The sequence below is a fragment of the Dasypus novemcinctus genome, chromosome X (assembly GCF_030445035.2).
Source record: "Dasypus novemcinctus isolate mDasNov1 chromosome X, mDasNov1.1.hap2, whole genome shotgun sequence".
Classification (NCBI taxonomy): domain Eukaryota; kingdom Metazoa; phylum Chordata; class Mammalia; order Cingulata; family Dasypodidae; genus Dasypus; species Dasypus novemcinctus.
In genome coordinates, this window is record NC_080704.1 from 21,619,700 (window position 1) to 21,639,857 (window position 20,158).

Here is a 20,158-nt window from a genome sequence, read left to right on the forward strand (position 1 = left end):
TTCTGACAGGTGCTAAAATGCAAATGCATAAAAAGTAATGATAAATCTAGGTTTTTGCACATATGATGTATGAAGACATAAGTGGTAACAAGTATGAAAAAATGGTGGGGGGACAGAGGGATATGGAAAAAGTACATGTGCACACTATTAAAGGTAAGTTGGTCTCATAACTGTTTTATATTTAGGACATTAAGTTTTAACCCCATGGTAACCACAAGGAAAATAGATGAAAAATATACCCAGATAGAACTCTCAGTTCTGTTCCATTGGTCTTTTTTGTCTGTCCTTGTGCCAGTACCATGATATTTGGATTACTGTGGCTTTGTAATAATTTTAAGATTGGGAAGTGTGAGGCCTCCAACTTTATTCTTCTTTTTAAAGATGGCTTTACCTCTCCATATAAATTTGGTGATTGGCTTTTCCATTTCTGCAGAGAAGGTTGTTGGAATTTTGGTTGGGATTGCATTGAATCTATAAATTACTTTGGGTAGGACTGACATCTTAATATTGTATCTTCCAAGCTATGAATGTAGTATGTCTTTCCATTTATTTAGGTCTTTCTTGATACCTTTTAGCAATGTTTTATAGTTTTCTATGTATAACTCCTTTACATCCTTGGTTAGATTTATCATAGATATTCGATTCTTTTTGTTGAGGATGCCTACCTCATACTACATTTAAAAATCAACTCAAAATGGACCAAAGACCTAAATACAAGAGCTAGAACTACCAAACTCCTAGAAGAAAACATAGGGAAGCATCTTCAGGACTTTGTGTTAGACAATGGCTTCTTAGATTTTATACCCAAAGAAAAAATAGGTAAATGGGACCTCATCAAAATTAAAGACTTCTGCACCTCAAAGGACTTTATCAAGAAGTAAAATGACAACCCACACAATGGGAGAAAATATTTAGAAACCACATATCAGATAAAGGTTTAATATTCAGAATATGTTTTAAAAATCCATCAACTTAACAACAAAAAGATCAACAACCCAATTTTAAAAGGGGCAAAAGACTTGATATTTCTCCACAGATGATATACAAATGGCCAGAAAGTATAAAAAAGATGCTTAATCTCATTAGCCGTCAGGGAAATGCAAATCAAAACCACAATGAGATACCATTTCACACCCATTAGAAAGGCTGCAATTAAAAAAATGGAAAATAACAAGTGCTGGGGAAGACAGGGAGAAACAGGAATACTTGCTGGTGGCAAGGTAAAATTGGTGCAGCTGCTGTGGAAGCACAGTTTGGTGCTTCCTCAGAAAACTAAGTATAGAACTACCATGTGCCCTGACAATTTCTTTACTAGATATACACCCAAAAGTATTGAAAACAGGCATTATTCACAAATGTCAAAGATGGAAGCAACCCAAGTGTCCATCAACCAATAAATGGATAAATAAAATGTGGTATATACATACAATGGAATATTATGCAGCCCTAAAAATGAGGTCCTGATACAGGTGACAACATGGATGAATCTTGAGGACATGTTGAGTGAAATAAGGCAGAAAGAAAAGGCCGAACATTGGATAATCTCACTGATTTGAAACGGTTCGAATAAGCAAACTCATAGAATCCAAATCTAGAAATAGGTTGCTAGGGGACAGAGTGGGACTAGACAATGGGAAGTTAAGGCTTAAAATGTAGAGAGTTCCTATTTGGAATGATAGAAATATTTTGGTAATGGATGGTGGTGACAGTAGCACAATATTGTGAACCTGATTAACAGCACTGAAATATATATCTAATGTGATTAAAAGAGACTATGTATATATGGTAACAGAATAAACATTTTTTTAAAAATCCACGGATGGAAGCAGATGTGGCTCAAGTAGTTGATTACCTGCTTCCCACATGGGAGATCCTGGGTATGGTTCCCAGTGCCTCCTTAAAAAAACAAACAAACAACAAGCAAACAAATAAAAAACCACTCAGGGGAGCTGATGTGGCTCAGTAATTGAGCACTGGCTTCCCACTTACAAGGCCCCTGGTTCAATCCCTGGCCCCAGCACCTCAAAAAAAAAAATCCATGGAACTATTCTACACCGTGAACCCTAAGTTAAGCCACGGACTTTAATTAATAGTAAAATTATAAAACTGTCCTATCATCAGTTGTTAACAAATGTTCTACACCAACGCACGGTATTAGTGGTAGCATGGGGTGTGTTTTATGCATGATTGTTCTGTAAACCTACAACTTCTCTCTAAGAAAGAAAAAAAGAAGAAGCGGTTTCTCTCACAGATGAAATCAGCACCCCACCCACCCCCACCCCGGTTACATGAGGGTATGACTGATTCCCAAGAGGAAACCACCATCTCCCACCCAAATGCCCTGCCAGGACAGCGAGAGCAGCTGAACATTCTACAGCAACTGTGGTTCGTACCTGAGCCTCCCCCACCCTGAGCAGGCCTCGAATTGTAGGGGAGCACAGCTACTGAGGTGCTCTAGCTCCTTGCCACCATCCTTCCACCATGAGGCCATCAGGAATCAGCCGCCTATGTGTTAGCTCGTGATACAGTTATGATAGTGCTAATTATAACAGAGCTAAGCACTTTATATAAGCATCATCTCATGTATAACGCTATGGGATGGGGACGATTATGATCCCCATTTCACAGACGACAAAACTGAGGACTCAGAAGTGCTCTGCCCAAGGTTGCATGGCTCAGTAGTGCTTGAGCCTGTGGCCCCCACTCCAGATGAGATGGCTGCCAAGACCCAAGTCTGTTAAGGCAGATCACAACGAAGATATTCCTGCACGCTAAGTGACAGATACAGTTACCACAGCTCCGTCTCTCACACAGAGCAAATAAAGCCTGTGACTTCATGCGGTAGCTCTCCTGATTTAGTCATTTTGGTTCGAGGACATTTTGGTGCCGGAACAAATGGACCCAGTATAATAAACGAACCATTAAACTTGCAGCTTGTTTGCAATTGCTACATTACATGGTGATAGGTATCCCCAACACTTCCCCATCTTCATCCATCCCAGATCCTGGGCTGGCGGCTGGGGAGCCAGGGACGTCTGTCTGACATACATATGACTTGGTATTAAACCCAGGGCCATTTTGGTGGCCTTAAAATGCACCCCCACCCTCCCTGTCAGGAATCAAAAATATCTGGGTCAAATCAGTCACCTCGAAGAGTGTGACACAATTTCCAGCTTCTGTCAAATCCTATTTCCGAGGGATGATAACACATCGCTAGGGCCAGGCAAGTGAGGCTTCATCTTTGAGCTCTTTTCAGATTACGGAAAAATCTGATTTATGGACCAAAAGCCCCAAACACTTTTGTCCAAGCCAGTAAGCTCCTGCTATGTTGGGATTCTCAGGATTCCTGATGCCCTGCCTCACTCTTCTGATTTCTTGACTGACTGCCACTGACTCTACTGTTTACCTAGTGATAGCCATTCCTGATATATCCCTCTGGCATAGAGCCCAAAGCACTCTCTCTGCTACCTATAGCAAAGATCTGAGGCCATATGGCCACTGTTTCTCATCTTTGTGGACAGTGGATCTCAACTGGGGGCAATGTGTCCCCCCAGGAGACATGTGGCAATGCCTGAACACTTTTTTTTTTTAAGATTTATTTATTTCTCTCCACTCCTTCACTGTTTGCACTCACTGCCTACTCTGTGTCTGTTCATTATGCACTCTGTGTCGGCTTGTCTTCTTTTAGGAGGGACTGGGAACCAAACCTGGGACCTCCCATATGGGAGGGAGGCGCACAATCACTTGAGCCACATCTGCTCCCTGCTTGTTGTGTCTCTCGTGTCATCTCACTGAGTGAGCCCTTCGCTTCAGCTTGTCTTCTTTAGGAGGTACCGAGAACCGAACCTGGGACCTCCCATGTGGGAGGCAGGCACCCATTTGCTTGAGCCCCATCTGCTCCTTGCCTGAGACTTTTTTGATTGTCATGACTGGTATCTAGTGGTATCTAGCCAGGGAGGCTGCTAAACATGCCACAATGCACAGGACAGCCTCCTATAACAAAGACTTATCCAGTCCCAGAAGTCAAATTGTGCCAGGCTGAGAAGCCCTGATTTAGAGGCATCCTATTCTATTTAAAAAATCTATCCAAACCAGGAGAACCTCCCATCTTTGGCATACTGGAAAACTATTTGGTAGATGTATGAACCATCTCACAGACTATTTGAATTAGTGATAAAAAGAACAAACACCCTACACCAATGAACACCGGCAAATGTGATCGTATACTTCAGAGGGGAAAAGTATACCAGCAGAATGTAAGTGTTTATAAAAATGCAAAAGATATATTAAGAAGCAAAAGAAGGTAAGATAAAGCATTTATGAGTAATAAACAGCCCAGTTTTATGAAAGAACAAAATGCAATGAAAGTTTCGGCTAGAAATGTCAGACTTCATGAGTAAAGGCGGCACAGCAGCAATCAGCTGTTCATATATTGGTGACATATGCGGTCACCAATACTGGTCACCATTCACCTCTGTTATTTGATATATTCATGGGGATCGAGGCACTGTCACAAGGCAGCCACATTGAGGGAGAGAATCAAGAAACCTGATGAGCGAAAAACAGGTTTAAAAGTGTTGAAGATGTAGTAAAAATTGATAAAGTCTTGTTGACTAGTTTAGGTACTGCTCTCACAGAAACAGCAGAGTAGGGAAGTCTTTGAGCAATACTCAAATTAGGATTTGCAACATTAAATTTTTAGGTCATCATCAAGTCCCATTCTGAAAAACTTAAATCTTTAAAAAAAAAAAAAAGTTCTGGTATTTGCTCTAGAGTGAATTCATTTGGATTAATCAACCTTTCTCTTTTAAAAGGGACCCACATTTTGATCCACCTGTCACATAGGTAATTGTTCACTTTGTTGAGCAAAAATGCCATGAAAGGACAAAACTACTTAAAAAAAAAAAAAAAAAACCAACTACCAAGCTTGAGAAACACCGTATTGCGGCATACATACCATTCCCGTTTGCGTGTACTGAGCAATCGTTATTCACTAGCAGTGTGGTGGAGTTAGTGGAGTTACTGTTTGACTGTAAGGAATTTGAAGAGCTGGACACTCCTTGGTTTACAGTCTGCTTCTTTAAACCATTAGTAGCAGTTTTACTCCAGTCTACAGCAGAATAAGCATTACAGAAAAACAGGGCAGTATGTTGAAGCTCAAATGCAAGAGACAGATCACAGTGTAACAAGTTCTAGCATGTAATCTCTCACTGCAAGATCTTACAGAGAAGTCACATTCTCACATTTCACAAGTTGGTGCGATAAAATGTGTTTTACCTGAACACTCTCTACCTTTGTCCTTTAAATGCCTGCCTGGTTAAAAGTCACCTATATTCATTCTCCTAGAACCACAGCTGAATGAAGTAGTAATCCAGAAGCTACTGTCTTGATAAGAGCACACATCAGCGGTGTGGCCATCACTACCGGTTCTTACACCCGTGGAAATGGCTGAACTGCATGTTTGTCTGTTATACTGTCTTCTGAGTTCAGACTTCTGGGGCCCCCGGATCTGGCAAAGGTAGTATTCACAGTGGTATTCATGCAAGGAGAATTTAGTTTTTCAAACATGACCTAGTTTTCCTGATTTTTTTTTTCTTTAAATGAGATCTTTGTTACAGTCCACATCTTTAAATGCCTGCTCACTAGTTGTCAGTAGCTTGGTTTGTTAATGGGCTGGACTTCCGGGTTGGGAGACCTTTGGCCATGATGGCTTTGGGTCTTAACTGATTCAAGCTTTACCTTGAGGTTGAGGAGGGGAAAAAAAGTAAAGTCAATCTTTACCAGAATTTTCCGCCAGCCGTAACTTTCCACAACAAAGATATCGCCTCCATTGCTTCCTGACATTCTCTTTGGCTACACAGTAAAAGATGAAGATGAAAAAGCCTGAGGGAGAAACAAACAAACAAACAAACCATGACACAGTGACTTCCAAACTAAGACCTGGATGCCCGAGATCACAGCAGGCCAAATCTTTGGCAGCTGTGGGCAATAGGAAATTCCGCCAATTGAATAAAACGCCCCAAATTGTGGGAAAAGTTTGCTACTGGAAGGCATCCTAGGGGCCTCTCTTTGTAAGATAAAGAATATTTATAAGAGGAGTAATAATTCCACCTTGCCAAGAGGAAGCTCACCACGTCCCCGTTCACCTGCTGTCCTCAGCCTGCATTCTCTCTCTTGGAAAGACAAGCCACGCATCCGGGCACTCGGTTCAGACCCAGGCTGCCACCTCTCTGTATTTATGGCTCACCTCCGCATGCTGACGCCATCCCCTCCCTACACGCACGTCCCTCTTCTTTCCAGCCCAATTGTCATGGTCTCGTGGGGGTCCCATCCTCTCTGGGCTGGGCCAAGCAGCAGTCTCCTCAGTGGCCTTCCCACTTCCCTCCCCCGGCATCCCATCCTGCTCAGGGAAATTCTCCACTGGCCTCCTGGCCACCCCAAAGACAGGAAGAGGGGCCCTCAGTTATGCAGGCCCGGGCACTTCCTCTCACAGCCCAGGCCTGCCACTCCCCAAGGCTTGGCCAATAAACACTTGAGCACGAACGAAGGGAAGTCTGAGCTCCCGCCACCCCCAATGCATCGACTTTTAAATCTTCACTTTAAAATACCAGGTTTGTGTCCAGGTATCCCAGCACCTATCCTAAAGGCTGATGTCGTGAATACTACACAGCTTTCACCATTCACCACCCTGGGAGGCTACCCTTGACTACCTTACGGGAGAAACAGCACAGAGAAAAGAGAGCAAAATGGGGATAACGGATACCAAAATCAGAACCTAAGCATACCTCTTCTTTAATCAACCCCAAAGCCCTGTGGCTCAGGCATTAGCTCCCTTTTCTAGCTGAAACAGTAAGTTCCTTCTCTCCATTCATATTCTAATGAGGAAGTATTCCAGCGAGGTGGGTGGAAGGATGAATTGGAGGGAAATGAAGAAAAAGATTCCGTTTCTGTATTTCACATGTGGAGGCAGGTGCCCTGCTTTCATATTTATGATTAGTGTGATTGTGGGCACATATATTTTTTTCTTGTAAAGTGTCCAGGATTTTGAGCCCACTATTGCTGGCACAATAAAACTTTTCTGAAGAGCTTTCAGAACCATTTGCTCTTTTGGGGGGAGCTTGGTTTCTAATCGTATGGAACTGCAGTTCAAGACCTTGGTATGCTGATTCAGGAACTAGCACTTCATAGGCAGAAATGAACAACATATATAACCAACAAGCATGCCAACTGGCGTCCTCCAAGTCAAATAAAAATTGCTAGTCACACCATTACACTTCAATTTCATTCATCTCAGGCTGGGACTGCTTCGAAAATCGGCAAAATGATCTACTGCTTGAGAGAACTACGGCAGGATGCTACAGGAGCTGAAAGCAGCAGGAAATGAAGACGGAAAGAAAGCAGATGAGAACCCAACTAAAAGGCATCTCATCAGAAGGTGCGGGATGAAAGGGATCCCAGGGATGGTGAGTTATCACCACTGTAAAGTATAAACTTCACAGCCTGCCTGGCTCTCCACTGACGTGACTTTCACAACGCCTGCGTAATAGGAATAACTGGCTCTTCTAAAGAATACAATGGCTGCTTCTGAAAGGCAGGAAGGCAACTGGGCTTCATTAGCAACCGAGGTCCCAAGTACAGGGATATGCTCAGTAGCTGCCCTTGCCTGCAGTTTGGCCTCAGTAACTTGTCAGGGCTAACCCCAGGGCCAGGCTGCTGTCGCTGAGGTCTGTCTATCGCCTGCCTGTGAACCGCTGTCCCCAAGTCAAACACAGACACCGGCAGCCAGAGTGGTGAGCCCTCACAGGGCTAGGTGTAGAATGTCCTCCTTCAGTGAAAAACTTAAATTAGAAAAAAAATTTTTAACAGTAAGGCACCAAGCACAGGGAGAATAATGAGCTGGCTTTCTCCCAGAGAGCCTGGTAAGTTCCCACCAATACGCTCTCTTGGACGAGATCATGAAGGATAAGGAGGAAAAAGCTGCACTTCTGGAATCTACCGAACACCTTTCTTCCGAGGATCTCAAAGCATCCATCCTCTAAGCTAGACATCTATTTTTCAACAAATCTATCTACGAAACAAGCTACTTTTGCAGATGCTCCAACTTTTACATTCATCTGGGGTCATTCAGCTGCCTTTGAAGCTGCCGCGCTCACCTTGTAAGGTGTTAAAGAGGGCAAAGAGGTACATGAACGTGACGTTAACCGGTCCCCAGGCAAAGAAGGCAAAGCCCCAAGTAATTCCCAGTAGGAACGTCAGGCCGGCAATGCTCCGGAGGTCTTGAATACTTGTTTTTCGCTGGGCTCCCAGTTGCTTCTTCTTCTTAATTCGACAGAGCTGAACCAGGACCACAATGAACATGCTGATGTTCAACAAAAATACCACACAGAAATAGCCCACGACTGTGATATAGAATACGGTATTGCTGTTGATCCAGCAACTGGAATTAGGGAGGAAAAAACACAATAGGGGCATCATATTACAGGGCTGAAATACACTTCAAAATGAGACATGGCACCGATAATATGTTACTGAAGTATTTTCTACAAATACCCAAAAAAAAAAAAAGATAAAACTGCTGTTCTCCACCACCATAAAGGGTTTTAGGGAAAAAAAAAATCGAAGATAGTTTGTTTTCTAAGACAGTTACTTTCACACTCGGTGACTGCAAGTTATTTAAAAAGTATCTATTTTTTAAACATTTAGGATTTTACCTGTAAATCCCGCCAGTAAGTCCTAGTAACACTACTGCATGTGTCTTTATTAATATGCTGTAACGGGTATTTCATTTTTAGCATAGGATTATGAAAAATACTTATGCTGATTAGATCCTCCCTTTTCTTGGAGACTCCGTTCTCCAATTCACTTAGCCCCACAGGGAGCTTTGTACTCACAAGTCATCAGGTGAGCCATTGGGAAATTTCCCATAGGATCCGAGCCCATAGTTATCAGGTGATATAGCCAGGACGATGGCCACAACCACAGCCGGCAGCCCTGGAAGATGGGAAGTGGAAGCGTCAGTCGCACAGAGTTCTAACAACCACAGGTGGCAAGGAGTGAAAAGCAAGACCACATTCTATTTGCTTCTTGTGGCACAGTCTGGCTACAGGTTCACCAAAGCCAGGTTCTTTTCTTCCTTGGCACATGGCCAGACATCTCCCAGCCTCCCTTGAAGTTAGGTCTGTGTGGCCACATGGCTAACTTCTGGTCAATGGGATATGGGCAGAAGTGATGGGCTCTACCTCCAGGCCTGCCCCATCAAAACCTCCCCCGTGATCCTCCACCCCCTTTTCCCCATATTCAGGGCTACCTTGGAAGCCTTGTCTTGAGGCAGAGCCTCCATCAGCTTGACTCCTGAGTAACTGTCCCAGGGCCCCTCAGTCACGCCCCCCCCCCCACTAGATTGTGCCTGAGCAAAGAATTACCTTCTACTGAGATAATCAGGCCTTATTTGTTATAGCAGCTGGCATCACCCTTACTTACACAGTTCTGGAATGTAACCTTACGGGTCAGGGGTCAGGCCACGTGAAGGGTTCCAAAATATAAAGCAAATGTGAGCCACAGACACCAGAGGAGGGTCACTAGCAACTCCTGACAAGTCCTCATTTGATAATCTGGAGCACCCTGATAAAGCGAGGAGCCTGTTGATTTCGGGGTGGCAACTGCCTCTGTGCTGGTCTTCTCGGGGGGGTCTGCAGGCACTTTCAGTATGAGAAAGCACCATGGGAAGGTGCTTTCCTGCTTAAAAGTCTTTCAGCTGGGAAGGAGTTCTTCCCCCTCTCTCCAATCCACATGCCCCAACCCCACCTCCCCACCTCGCACAGGGTAACACGTATGGCAAGACTCTGATAAACAGGGCATCACACACAACATGCTATATTACTTGTGGCTTACCAAAAGGGCTCTCTGGCATAAGAGGTATCTGCTTATACAAATAGTTTGCTTGAGACTCAGAACAAAAATCAAGGGTACTGAGTAAGTGGCACCAGGGAGCAGACTGAAGATAAAGGAGAAACAGAAGGCCAGAGCTTTAGAAAATGATCGTTAGCTGTCTTGTAAGGCAGTAAGCTCCCCAACAAGAGAAGGGTTCAAACAGAGTGGTCTTTAGTCAGGGATACTGTTGGGGAGTCAGACTTTGTGAACTTTGTGACTCGCCATCCACAGGTCACAGGATCTGAAGACTGACCTGTGACGACGAAGTGACACCAGGTTTTATCAGCACATTCTCACACTTTGCCCTTCTTGAGCAGCCTGTCATGCATGTGTGTGTGTTATCTGGGAGGCACAAAACAGACTCAGGCTAGCTGGGAGCTCAGAGACACCAAGTTTGGCCTCACTGTCACCAAGCGAACCTTTTCAATTTATTGAGCACGTTCTATGTGCCAACCCCAATTCTAGTTGCTGATGATAACCAAAGATTCAAGGCCGTAAAAGCAAAGAGATTTTAGTCACAACAAATCCGAGGAAATATGCTAGGGGTTCTAGAAAGAGACTCGCCAAGGTCGCTCTCTGGGCAGTTCATCGTGTAAGGAGTAGAGAACGGTTTTAGAAACTTGTCAAGTGTGACCTGCTTCCTCATTGTTCCGCCCTGATCGAAAATCAAAACACTGAAGCACAGGCACAGAAAGCCCAGGCAATGGGAAAGCAAAATGATACCTACCCCAACCGACGAGGCAGAATTTAAGGATGTACTTTCGGATATAAGTATTGAACACTTTGACAAGGGCCAGGTACATATGGAATGCTTCCAGGCCCATCCATGTGAACGAGACCAAGAGGAAATAATGAAGAAATACAGCCACCGCAATGCAGACGCTTCGCATGTTATACAGAGCAATCCACGAGTCCAAGAGGAACGCCAGGTTTAGCAGGAGCAGGGCAGCACAGAGCTGGATGAGGATTTTGGAAGGGTAATCCCTCCGGATCTTTCTAAGAGGAAAGGACAAGGACAGAATTAGCATAACATTCTGAGAGCTCAGCAAGTTATTCGTATTCTTTGGTAAACCTCTAAATGCTAAAGGTACTCTATCTGTGGGGTGCAGGTGGGGTGGATGTGTACGGGGCGGATATTCAAATCACCACGACCAACAAAGAGGAAAACCTGAAACAGAATCTTCTGTGAGAACCATATGGATATTCTGTGTTTATATTTCTGTGGGACCTTTTACCTGCTGACTGATGACCCATCCTTTTAAACAGTTTGTAGTGGGGTCCACTGGGCACCCTCCCCGTTTCTCCCCAACTACTTCCAAAAGCACTGCTGCCGCTTCTCATGCCATAGGTGACTATACTCAGCTCTTGGAAATATAACTGGATTTCCCTATTCCCTGATTTTATTTGTTAATGATGAGATCATGGAAAGATGAGCTTAGACGACAGCTGAATGTAATAAGCAAAGGAAAATATCGCTAATTGACGACATGTACATGTTTACGTGAATAAAATTAGCTCTGGTGAGGTCGTTCTGAGCAGTAGCTAGCCTTATGGTAATTTAGTCTCGCCAATCCTATTTCCAAAGGCCCACTGGAAGGGCTGTAGTTGCGGCTGGGCCCTCAGTTTGGCCCTGAAAATGAATTTGTGCATTCCCTGGCCAGTGTCCAAAAAATCCCAGTACCTAAGTATTGTTTCATTTAGTTAATGTAATAAAACTGCTTATCTTCTCCTTTTCCAACAGAACTGGTTGGAATGCCCCCCGCCCCCAATCCCCCAAGTGACCAAATGGATCCTTCTGGTGAGCCGAGAAGGAGATGCTACCACATACCGGGCATGATTCTAGGGTATGTGGGGGGTTAGGGCACAACCCTTGCCTTCAGTGACCTCAAAGACTAGTGGAAGGAGGCGATCACAGAAACCAAAAAGGCCCATTATTTTTCCTCGTAGGGGCTCTGGGAGATGGGTGCACAAGATAAGGGAGGCTGAGAAAAGCCCTTAAACAAAACATTTTGGCAAGAGGGGTGAGCATTGCATCCTATAATACCAGTTTCCAGCTGTGGATACTCACTCAAAGGCTATATAAGTTACAAGAGTAACGGACAGAAAAATTGATGAAAGCCCACAACCAATATATGTGATAAATGTCAGAGCCATCATTTGAGCAGGCAGCACGGATGTTCGAGAGAGGTCCTGGAAAATAAAATACTGCTTTCAATGATCAAATATTTTAAATAAATAAGAGTCATGATTTACACTCACTGAGTGTTCTAGATGTCCATGCACAGTTCAAGCAATAAACCTACAAGGTGGGCACACTTGTCATCAGGTAAAGATAAGCTGAGGCCCAGAGAGTTAAGTAAGTTGCCAAGGCCACACAGCCAGAAGTAGAGGAGTCAAGATGGCAGGTCTGGCTGACTCCAAAGCCCATATAACTGAGCACCGTGTCATGGTGCACTGGCAAAGCACTGGTCTAGGGAATTAATACTTGAATTTGGCTCGTGGCTCTTAAATTTCTCAGCTCCATGACTGTGGATAATTACCTAACAAATGACTCTTAATTGTAACTTCAATCAAATCACAGCAACAACCCTCCCCCACTCTACAGGGCTGTTGGGAGGATTAAATCAGATCATTTATATCAAAGCATTTTGTAAACTTCAAAGTTCACTGCCAACTAAACGGTTATCATTACCCATTTTAATCTAAATCCACACGTTCTCTTCGCTATTTAAAAGAGAAAAACTTAAATATAAAAACAGAATACAAAAAAAATGACTTGTATTCCATGTTCCGGTATTTTCCTTCAGGTGCAGCTGCTTACTGGAAGAGCAATTTCACTCACTGGTCGATAACTTTGTCACAATATCGTGACATTTGCTGATCTATCAAAGTCATTCATCAGGTTAGATGTCGCGGTCTCACGCCCAGCCACCCCTCAGGTTCAGAGCACCGGTACGTTACCAGGAGAACGCCGAAGCTGGTTAGGTGGCTGCAGGTACAGGTGGTTTCATTCAGGCTTTTGTCTTGGATGGAGCAGCCATCGAATGACCAGCCTCCTCTGCCACCTGTTGGCAGTGGGAAGAGTGTGCCATTGGCAAGGCCACAGCACCAGTCAGGTAACCCCCACCAACCTGGGTACCCAATCAGGACTGAAAAGGGTGGCACTGGAACCTACCATTTCCACCCAAGTCCCAAAATGCACATCTCACTGTTGCGTCATCATCCTGCAGCAGAAAGATAAAGGACAATGAACTGACTAACCTGACCAAACTGAAAAACAATTGGGAAAAAAAATCTGCTATTTTTTACTTCGGACTTTTATGCTTGAATCTTGAAGGAACATTCTTAGTTTATACGGGTCCCTAGAAGCATGGGAGCCCCATGTGGGGCAGCAGCACCTAGGGGCCTGGCGAAAAGGCAGAATCTGAGTCAATGGGTCCAGGGTGGGGCCTGAGAGTCTGCATTTCTCACAGGCACCCACAGTAGGCCCAGGCTGGGGGTGTGCAGACCACACTTTGAGTAGTGAGGTCCCAGGTGCTGCTTAACAGGAACCGAGCTGAGAGATGTTCTCTTTGGACGCGAAACTCACACCCGCAGCCCCAGATCAACACGAGCTGGAACACAGCAGGATGGGTCAGCGCTGGCTTTTGCGCCATTCCTTCTCGGAATCAGATGGTCCATTATTGGGCGTGCTGAAACCCCACAGAGTGAGGTCACGGCTCTTGCAGTGGTGGGACAGCCCCGCACACCACCCCGGCTGAGCTGAAGGTACAGCCGGATGTGCCTTTGTCCTCTCCTCACCTGGCTCAGGTTGGTGTGCTTTAATGTGACCGTCACGTTTCTTGTCAAGTTCCTGATGGTCAGATTAGCCACGCTCGACGATATGACGTAGCTGATCAGAGAGAGGTTCTCCAGGGAAGGATCCTAGAACCCCCGAGTCAACAAGATGGCAAGGGAGAAGGAAATCTCATCAGAGAGCTTTAGCACTTGCAGGGACCCTAAGGACTCTCTCGTTCACACTGCTTATTTTACAACCTAGGTAGGAAATCGACGGTCAAGGAGTAAAAGGACTTTCCCAAGGTACAAGATTTAGGAGCAGAGCTCGTTTCACTATACAGTGCTCTGAATACTGAGTCTACTTACAGGGCCCTCGTGAATCTTTCAAGGAAACATAGCATCAAGCCATTTAAGCTATGTGTCCTTGAGCAAGTTACGTAGCCTCTCTGTGTCTCCATTTCCTCATCCATAAAATAGGAATATTAAAGGTTCCTGTCTCACAGGGCTGTTGAGAAGACGGAAGGAGGTAATATCTGGAAGGGCTTATGATAGTCCTTGGCCTGTGGTAAGTGCTACCGAAGTTGCTGTGATTGATCGCCATCACCCTCAGTTGGGCGAGTGTTTAAAACTCAAGTGCAGCTTTTGAGCAATGCATTTTTTTTTTTTGAGGATGAAAAGAAACACCCCTACCTCCCCTGCAATAAAACCCAAACCAAAAGCAGTTCGTGGCAACTTCACCTGGAACAGGGCAGGTGTTTCGAAGAAGTTGAACTGAACCCTGGAAGCTAGCGCCGCCTCAGCAGCAGGTAAATTACTCATCAGCGATGAAGGGAGAGTAATGACGCCAATGCTATTCTCAGGAGCTTGAGTTTCCAGAGAAACCTGAAAGTCAAGTGAAAGGTCATGAAAAGGCCTGGAGGTGGCATAATGGAGCAGATGGAAACCACCACAGCTAAGTAAGACGCAGGATCCTGTACGGGCCTTGGGTCTGTGGCATCTCTATGGGTTCTACTTCCGTTTCTCTGGTCGCTGCTAAGTTAAAGAGAGCATGCCGGAGAGGGAGAGGAGGCCTCCGAGCAGGAAAGGAAACACCCTATAAGGCCATGCACGCAGCCAACAAGCGCAGTGTAACTGTGGAGGCCGGGGAGACAACAGCCCGCGCGGGCTTGGGGACCTTTGGGGGTCAAGTCTTCATTAGAACCACAGGCACTGAAGCCAGAAAGGGGAGGTGATGCAAACAAAGTTTCCCTTGGAGATTCCAGGCCCCAATCCCTCGAACGGGTGGAGAGAATACTCTAGAAGCAGGATAGGTAATTCAGGACCACTATACAGAGAGCGCAGTCCTAACACTTGCTAAAATATCGAGATGGGTGGGTAAGTAGTGGACAGCCCCACTCTCCCAAGGGACCTTCCCCCAGACCCTCCTTCCTCCCCCCAAACTCCCACAATCCAGCCGCTAAAGGGTGAACACTGGGCACCTGCGGAACCTCCGAGATTTCGCTACAGCTAAGATCAGTGTCTGCGTTGATTCCCTGGTGCCTCATTGTGCCAGATGTTAAATATTTTGAACATCACCCTGACAAGCAGTGATTATCTCCATTGTACAACACAACCGAGGCTACAATTACATACAAGAAAATATCATTCCACAAGAAATCACGACAGACCTGAAGATTTGCTGGATCTTGGGCTGCAAAGGTAGCCGTGGTGAAGTTACTGGCATTTGCTCTTATCACGGCCAGAGCCAAGGAAGGGGAGGTGAGACTTATGGTCTTAGTTGAAAAATTGAGCTGTAAGCCAATGTCATCCACGACTTTGAGCAATCTGCAAAGACAGGTGACAGTTCAAGTTCAGCCCTCTCCCTTTCTGTTCCTTTCAAGCGGGAACAGAGGGTAGCAACTTTTAGAAGTCATCATGAACCTAGTGTTCGGGAGCAAAATACTTGGCTATTATCAATCACATAAGCAGCAGCTGTAACATGAGGGGGCTTTCTCTCACGCCAGCCTAGTTGGTGATGTCATACCTTGGTGCCAGAGGGGCCAGCAAGGTGGGCGGGGAGGAGAGGAGTTTGCTGACTTGGTTGACCATTTCTCCCGCGAGGTTAGGCTCCAAGCTGCCTAAGGACAGAGCCTTCTCCATCTGGGACACTTGGTTCTCAAGTTCAGAAGCATTGACGCTGCTGGGGGTGATAAGTTCTATAACAAAGAGCCGAATCATTTTCCGAGCACACGATGGAAAAATCAAACAAAGAAACACACAGGTATGAGCCGGCAACCCCGCGCCTAGGTATTTGCCCCAGAGAAACAAAACAGGTCTGAAGGGGACCTGTTGCTGCGTGTTTGTAGCCGCCTTTTTCAGAGCAGCACAACCACCCATCATGCCCATCAACTGGAGAATGGATGAACAAATGGCAGCACGTCCAGACAATCAGATATTATTCAGCAATAAAAAGGAATAAACTACCGACCCTGCTTGGCTCTCCAATTCTCCAAGGCATTATGCTACTGAGAAAGAGGCCAAATGCAAAAGGTGGCATACTGCACACTTCTGTTCATCTGACATTCCAGAAAACTCTAGGAAAATAGATCGGTGGTCGTCAGGGGCTGGGGGTGGAAAAGTTGGCTACAAAGGGACACAAGGGAGCTTTAAGAGTGGTGGGAATGGTATATATCTCGATTGTGATGAAGGTTACACAACTGTGTGTGTGTATACAACCTCATAGAACCATAAAAAAGGATGAATTTTACTGTATATAAATTACACTTCAATAAACCTGACTTAATATGAAAGCACATCAGTGTATTTAGTGTGTATGCGTATAAAGCACACATATACTTGTATTTAATTTATATCATATGTGCAGGATTTTATGTTGGCCACTAGAAGCTCTTTGGGGAAAAGGGGCCTATTATGAAATTAACAGCTGGATTATCAGCTCTAAGTCTGATTTTTAATAGTGTTAGCTGGGAAACAATAGTAATAGTGTTAGCTGGGAAACAATGAGATGAACCTGTCTTCAACAACAAAAAGGTCTCTAAATTTCACCACCCTAACATGCTGTTTTTCATTTTGCATATTCCCTCCCAATCCTTATCCATATGCATTTTACACTGTTATAAACATGATGGACAAACTACTTATTATTGTGCTACTTTCACTTCACACCAGGACTTGGAAAATTCCCTTACATTTCTGTCTAGCCATTCTAATGACTTGCATGGTTGCATAATAGTCATTGTATCAAAAAAAAAAAGTTGTGCCAAGTTATTGCAGGTATCAGATCTGATTGACTCATTCCTCTCGTGGAACCCTTACATTTGCTCTACTTTAGCTGCCAGATGCCCAGGCCCACTTAGCTTCTGTGTGGCACGTGGGGTGGATCCTAAAGGCCTATGGGAAGAGTGTTATAACACACATTTGGTATGTTATCCTAGGCCCAGGCTAACAAACTTCGATTTTCCTTTGTTCTCCATCAGCCACTGAGCTAGCCTTGACTAGGACCCTAAGGATTTTACCATTTGGTCTAAAACTGCTGCTTATCTAGAAAACAATTTATTTCAGAGCAGGGCAAATGCAAAGAACTCTCAAGTCATCTGGCGGAAGCCCCAGATCTCCCGGGGATGCTAGTGCCATGTCAGAGGAGGAGGGGACCACAACCACAGCCCCAACTCCGGCGTCACCAAAAACCTGGCTTTGCCTCCCACCCTCCAAGTCCTAGAGGGAAACCTGCTCCTAACTCACTGATCTGGAGGCCATCCAGACTGCTTTCCCTCTTCCATTTATCTCCTTACCATGCAGCCTACTTTGTGCCTGGGGAGCGGTTCGGGTTCTTGAGGTGTTCTTACCATACCATGGTGAGTGGGATGATTTCAATCTTTGAATAGAGCAGGCTGGGTCAGGAGGAGTTTGATGGCTTGTCCCAGATCACACAGCCTGTGAGTGCCAAGGCACACCCGAACCCTGGCTCTCCAAACGTGTCTGCCACCTGCACAGCGACATCAGCTAGGCCCCACGCTGTCACTCATCATTTTCAAGACCAATGTTTTTCTTTTGACCTTCTACCTAACTGAGCCTGCTCTGTTTAACAGTTCAAACGTTTTCTCTGCAGAACCTGAAAAACTGTGACCCAGCAATCCTTTGTAGGGGAAAACTAAGTAGAAAATGTCCCTATAGATAAAATCAGATCTCTTGCCTCTTAGAACTATTTCTCCACTGTCTTGGGCAAACCAACTGAACTCAACCATATCAATGTTCTATGAATGCCTGAAGGAAAACTCTCGAAATCGAGCAAATATCCTAAAAAAGAAAAGGCACAACACGTTCTTATTACAGATATCTCGGCTTGGCAGGCCGGCAATTGCACTGCAGGCAACCAGAATCACAAGAAGCTTGGAAGCAGCATATTTACCTGTATTTTTAGGAGACGTCCTGGGGGTGTTGACATGCAGAAGAGCAGACGTGGTGGGAGAGGAGAGTGAGGATCTCCCAGGCGGATAGGTGGAGGAAAGATGAGGATGGGCCATAGAGGAAAGGGTAATTCCAGGTTGGGGGGACACAACCACAACAGGGCTGGCAGATCTGGGAGCTGAAGGCCGGGAAGAGGTAAGGTCATTATCCCCGTTTGCAGAGGTAGGATTCTTGGTCACAGATGGAGCACCTAGGGGCTCGGCAGCAGAGAAGGCACTGGAGACTTGGGGAAGGAGAGTGGCATGAGAGGCCACTGGGAGCGATTTGCTGGAAGGAGAAAATGGCGGGCCCTGCGGATGACCAGCAAAGCAGACAACAGGCTCCTGGTGGTCACTAAAGGAAAGAATCAGAGAGAGGCAGGTGAGCCGCGAATGAGCCATGCAGAAGTCAAGCTCCTCCTCTGGTCACCAGCTGACACCACCAAGGTGATGTGGCCACAATGGGGACCTGCCACTTCCTACCTTCCGTGCACCAGCCACTGGCCACCTGCCCCATCACTTCTGCCACCTGCTCCCTTGGAGAGAAATGAGCAAGGGGGGGCTCCTATGCGTTCCCAGTTCTGGTTCATGAGTGCACTGCTGCTCTTATCTGCCTTATCTCTCTCTCAGTTGAGGGCACCTTGTAACAGTTTCACGTACTCCCGGAGGGGAGCTGGGAAATGCCCCATGACCCAACTGGTTTCCGCATACCAGGACTCTCTTAACCAATTTTATACTGCTAGAGCCTGGCACACTAGTAACTGGTACAAGGTAAGTGACCAAGAAATGTTTGTCGAGTGAAAATATGAAGCAGGCTGGAGCTCGAGGGGTGGGCCCCAGGTTGGAAATCAGTTCCCCCCTCAATGCTGCTTTAGGCCAGTGGTTCTCAATCCTGGTTGTGCATGAAAATTACCCAGAAGACTTTTTCTACAGTGATTTTGATTTCCATGGCCTACTCTTCAAGTGTCTGATTCAGTTGTCTGGGGGGCAGGTGCGGGGGGAGGAAGGCATGCGTATTTTTGAAACTCTGAGGAAACATGGGACGCCAGCCTAGGGTAGGAGGAAGCAACTAGAGGGGCCAACAAATGATTACCCAGGGAAGCCTCTGACGGATCCAGTTTTAGATGGAGACTTAGGACACCCATGAGAATATGTTCCTGGGGTCTCTCTTGGGTGAGAGGAGGGCAGAATATTAGGGAGAGGGGCCGAAGGTGAGTCACATTCGTAAAAGGAAACACTGGCACGGGCCAGTTTGGCCAGGCACCTGGCTGTAGGCCTCCCTGCACTCCGAAGTACAGGGTAACAGGGTGGACAAGGCAAGGCCAGTCACAAGGATGAACTGGGAAGCCTCGGCTTGGGCCCCAGCTCTCACGATTTCTCTGGGCAATTCGTCCCACTTCGCTAATACTCCACGCCCTAAATTGTGTACGGGCCACCCGGCTGGCCAAGTTGTGGGAGCGTTATTTGCAAGGTGTAAATGAAACCTCTTCATATTTTCTGCAGCAGCCAGATTCCACCCACCTCAACCCCAGCACACGGTCCCCATTCACTGGGTTCAACCTTGAGCCCGTTGCTTTGTATTGCTCTCGTCACGCTGTGCTGGTGGGAGCCCTCTCCCCACCGCGTGAGGCATGCACCGAGCAGCAGAACAGTGGCACTCAGCTCCGGCCGTGTATTAGAGACCCCCGGAGTACTTTAAGATGTCTGGGCTCCCACTCTAAACCAACAGGACGGGAACCTCTGGGGATGGGGTGCTGTAATCAGTATTTGTTTTCATTTGCTTTTTTATTGAGGTACAGCCTACAGACAGTTAAGTGGCCTAATCTGACATTCAGAGCTTGATGAATTTTTATGTCTGTATACACCTATATAATCACCACTCAGATTGAAATATAGAGCATTTCCAGCTCCCCGGAAGGCCACTTTGACATATCCACATTTTTTTTAAAGTACCCTGGCTATTTCTTATGTACAGCCAATATTAAGAATCAGTGTATCAAAAGGAC

General features: G+C 45.6%; 1 protein-coding gene across 10 annotated transcripts in view; it reads right to left on the reverse strand.

The window, feature by feature from the left end:
- ADGRG2 (adhesion G protein-coupled receptor G2) overlaps positions 1 to 20,158 on the reverse strand; it is a 132,224-nt gene that overhangs the window by 3,315 nt on the left and 108,751 nt on the right. For all 10 annotated transcript variants that reach the window (XM_058292309.2, XM_058292312.2, XM_071213199.1 and 7 more), the window contains 13 exons: positions 18,116 to 18,507; positions 15,731 to 15,902; positions 15,375 to 15,531; positions 14,446 to 14,589; positions 13,732 to 13,854; positions 13,106 to 13,154; positions 12,892 to 12,995; positions 11,999 to 12,120; positions 10,658 to 10,926; positions 8,892 to 8,991; positions 8,154 to 8,437; positions 5,782 to 5,883; positions 4,958 to 5,110 (listed from right to left, as the gene is read on the reverse strand). In XM_058292309.2, the coding sequence (XP_058148292.1) occupies positions 4,958 to 5,110; positions 5,782 to 5,883; positions 8,154 to 8,437; positions 8,892 to 8,991; positions 10,658 to 10,926; positions 11,999 to 12,120; positions 12,892 to 12,995; positions 13,106 to 13,154; positions 13,732 to 13,854; positions 14,446 to 14,589; positions 15,375 to 15,531; positions 15,731 to 15,902; positions 18,116 to 18,507 (2,171 nt within the window). The remainder of the gene's footprint in view (positions 1 to 4,957; positions 5,111 to 5,781; positions 5,884 to 8,153; positions 8,438 to 8,891; positions 8,992 to 10,657; positions 10,927 to 11,998; positions 12,121 to 12,891; positions 12,996 to 13,105; positions 13,155 to 13,731; positions 13,855 to 14,445; positions 14,590 to 15,374; positions 15,532 to 15,730; positions 15,903 to 18,115; positions 18,508 to 20,158) is intronic.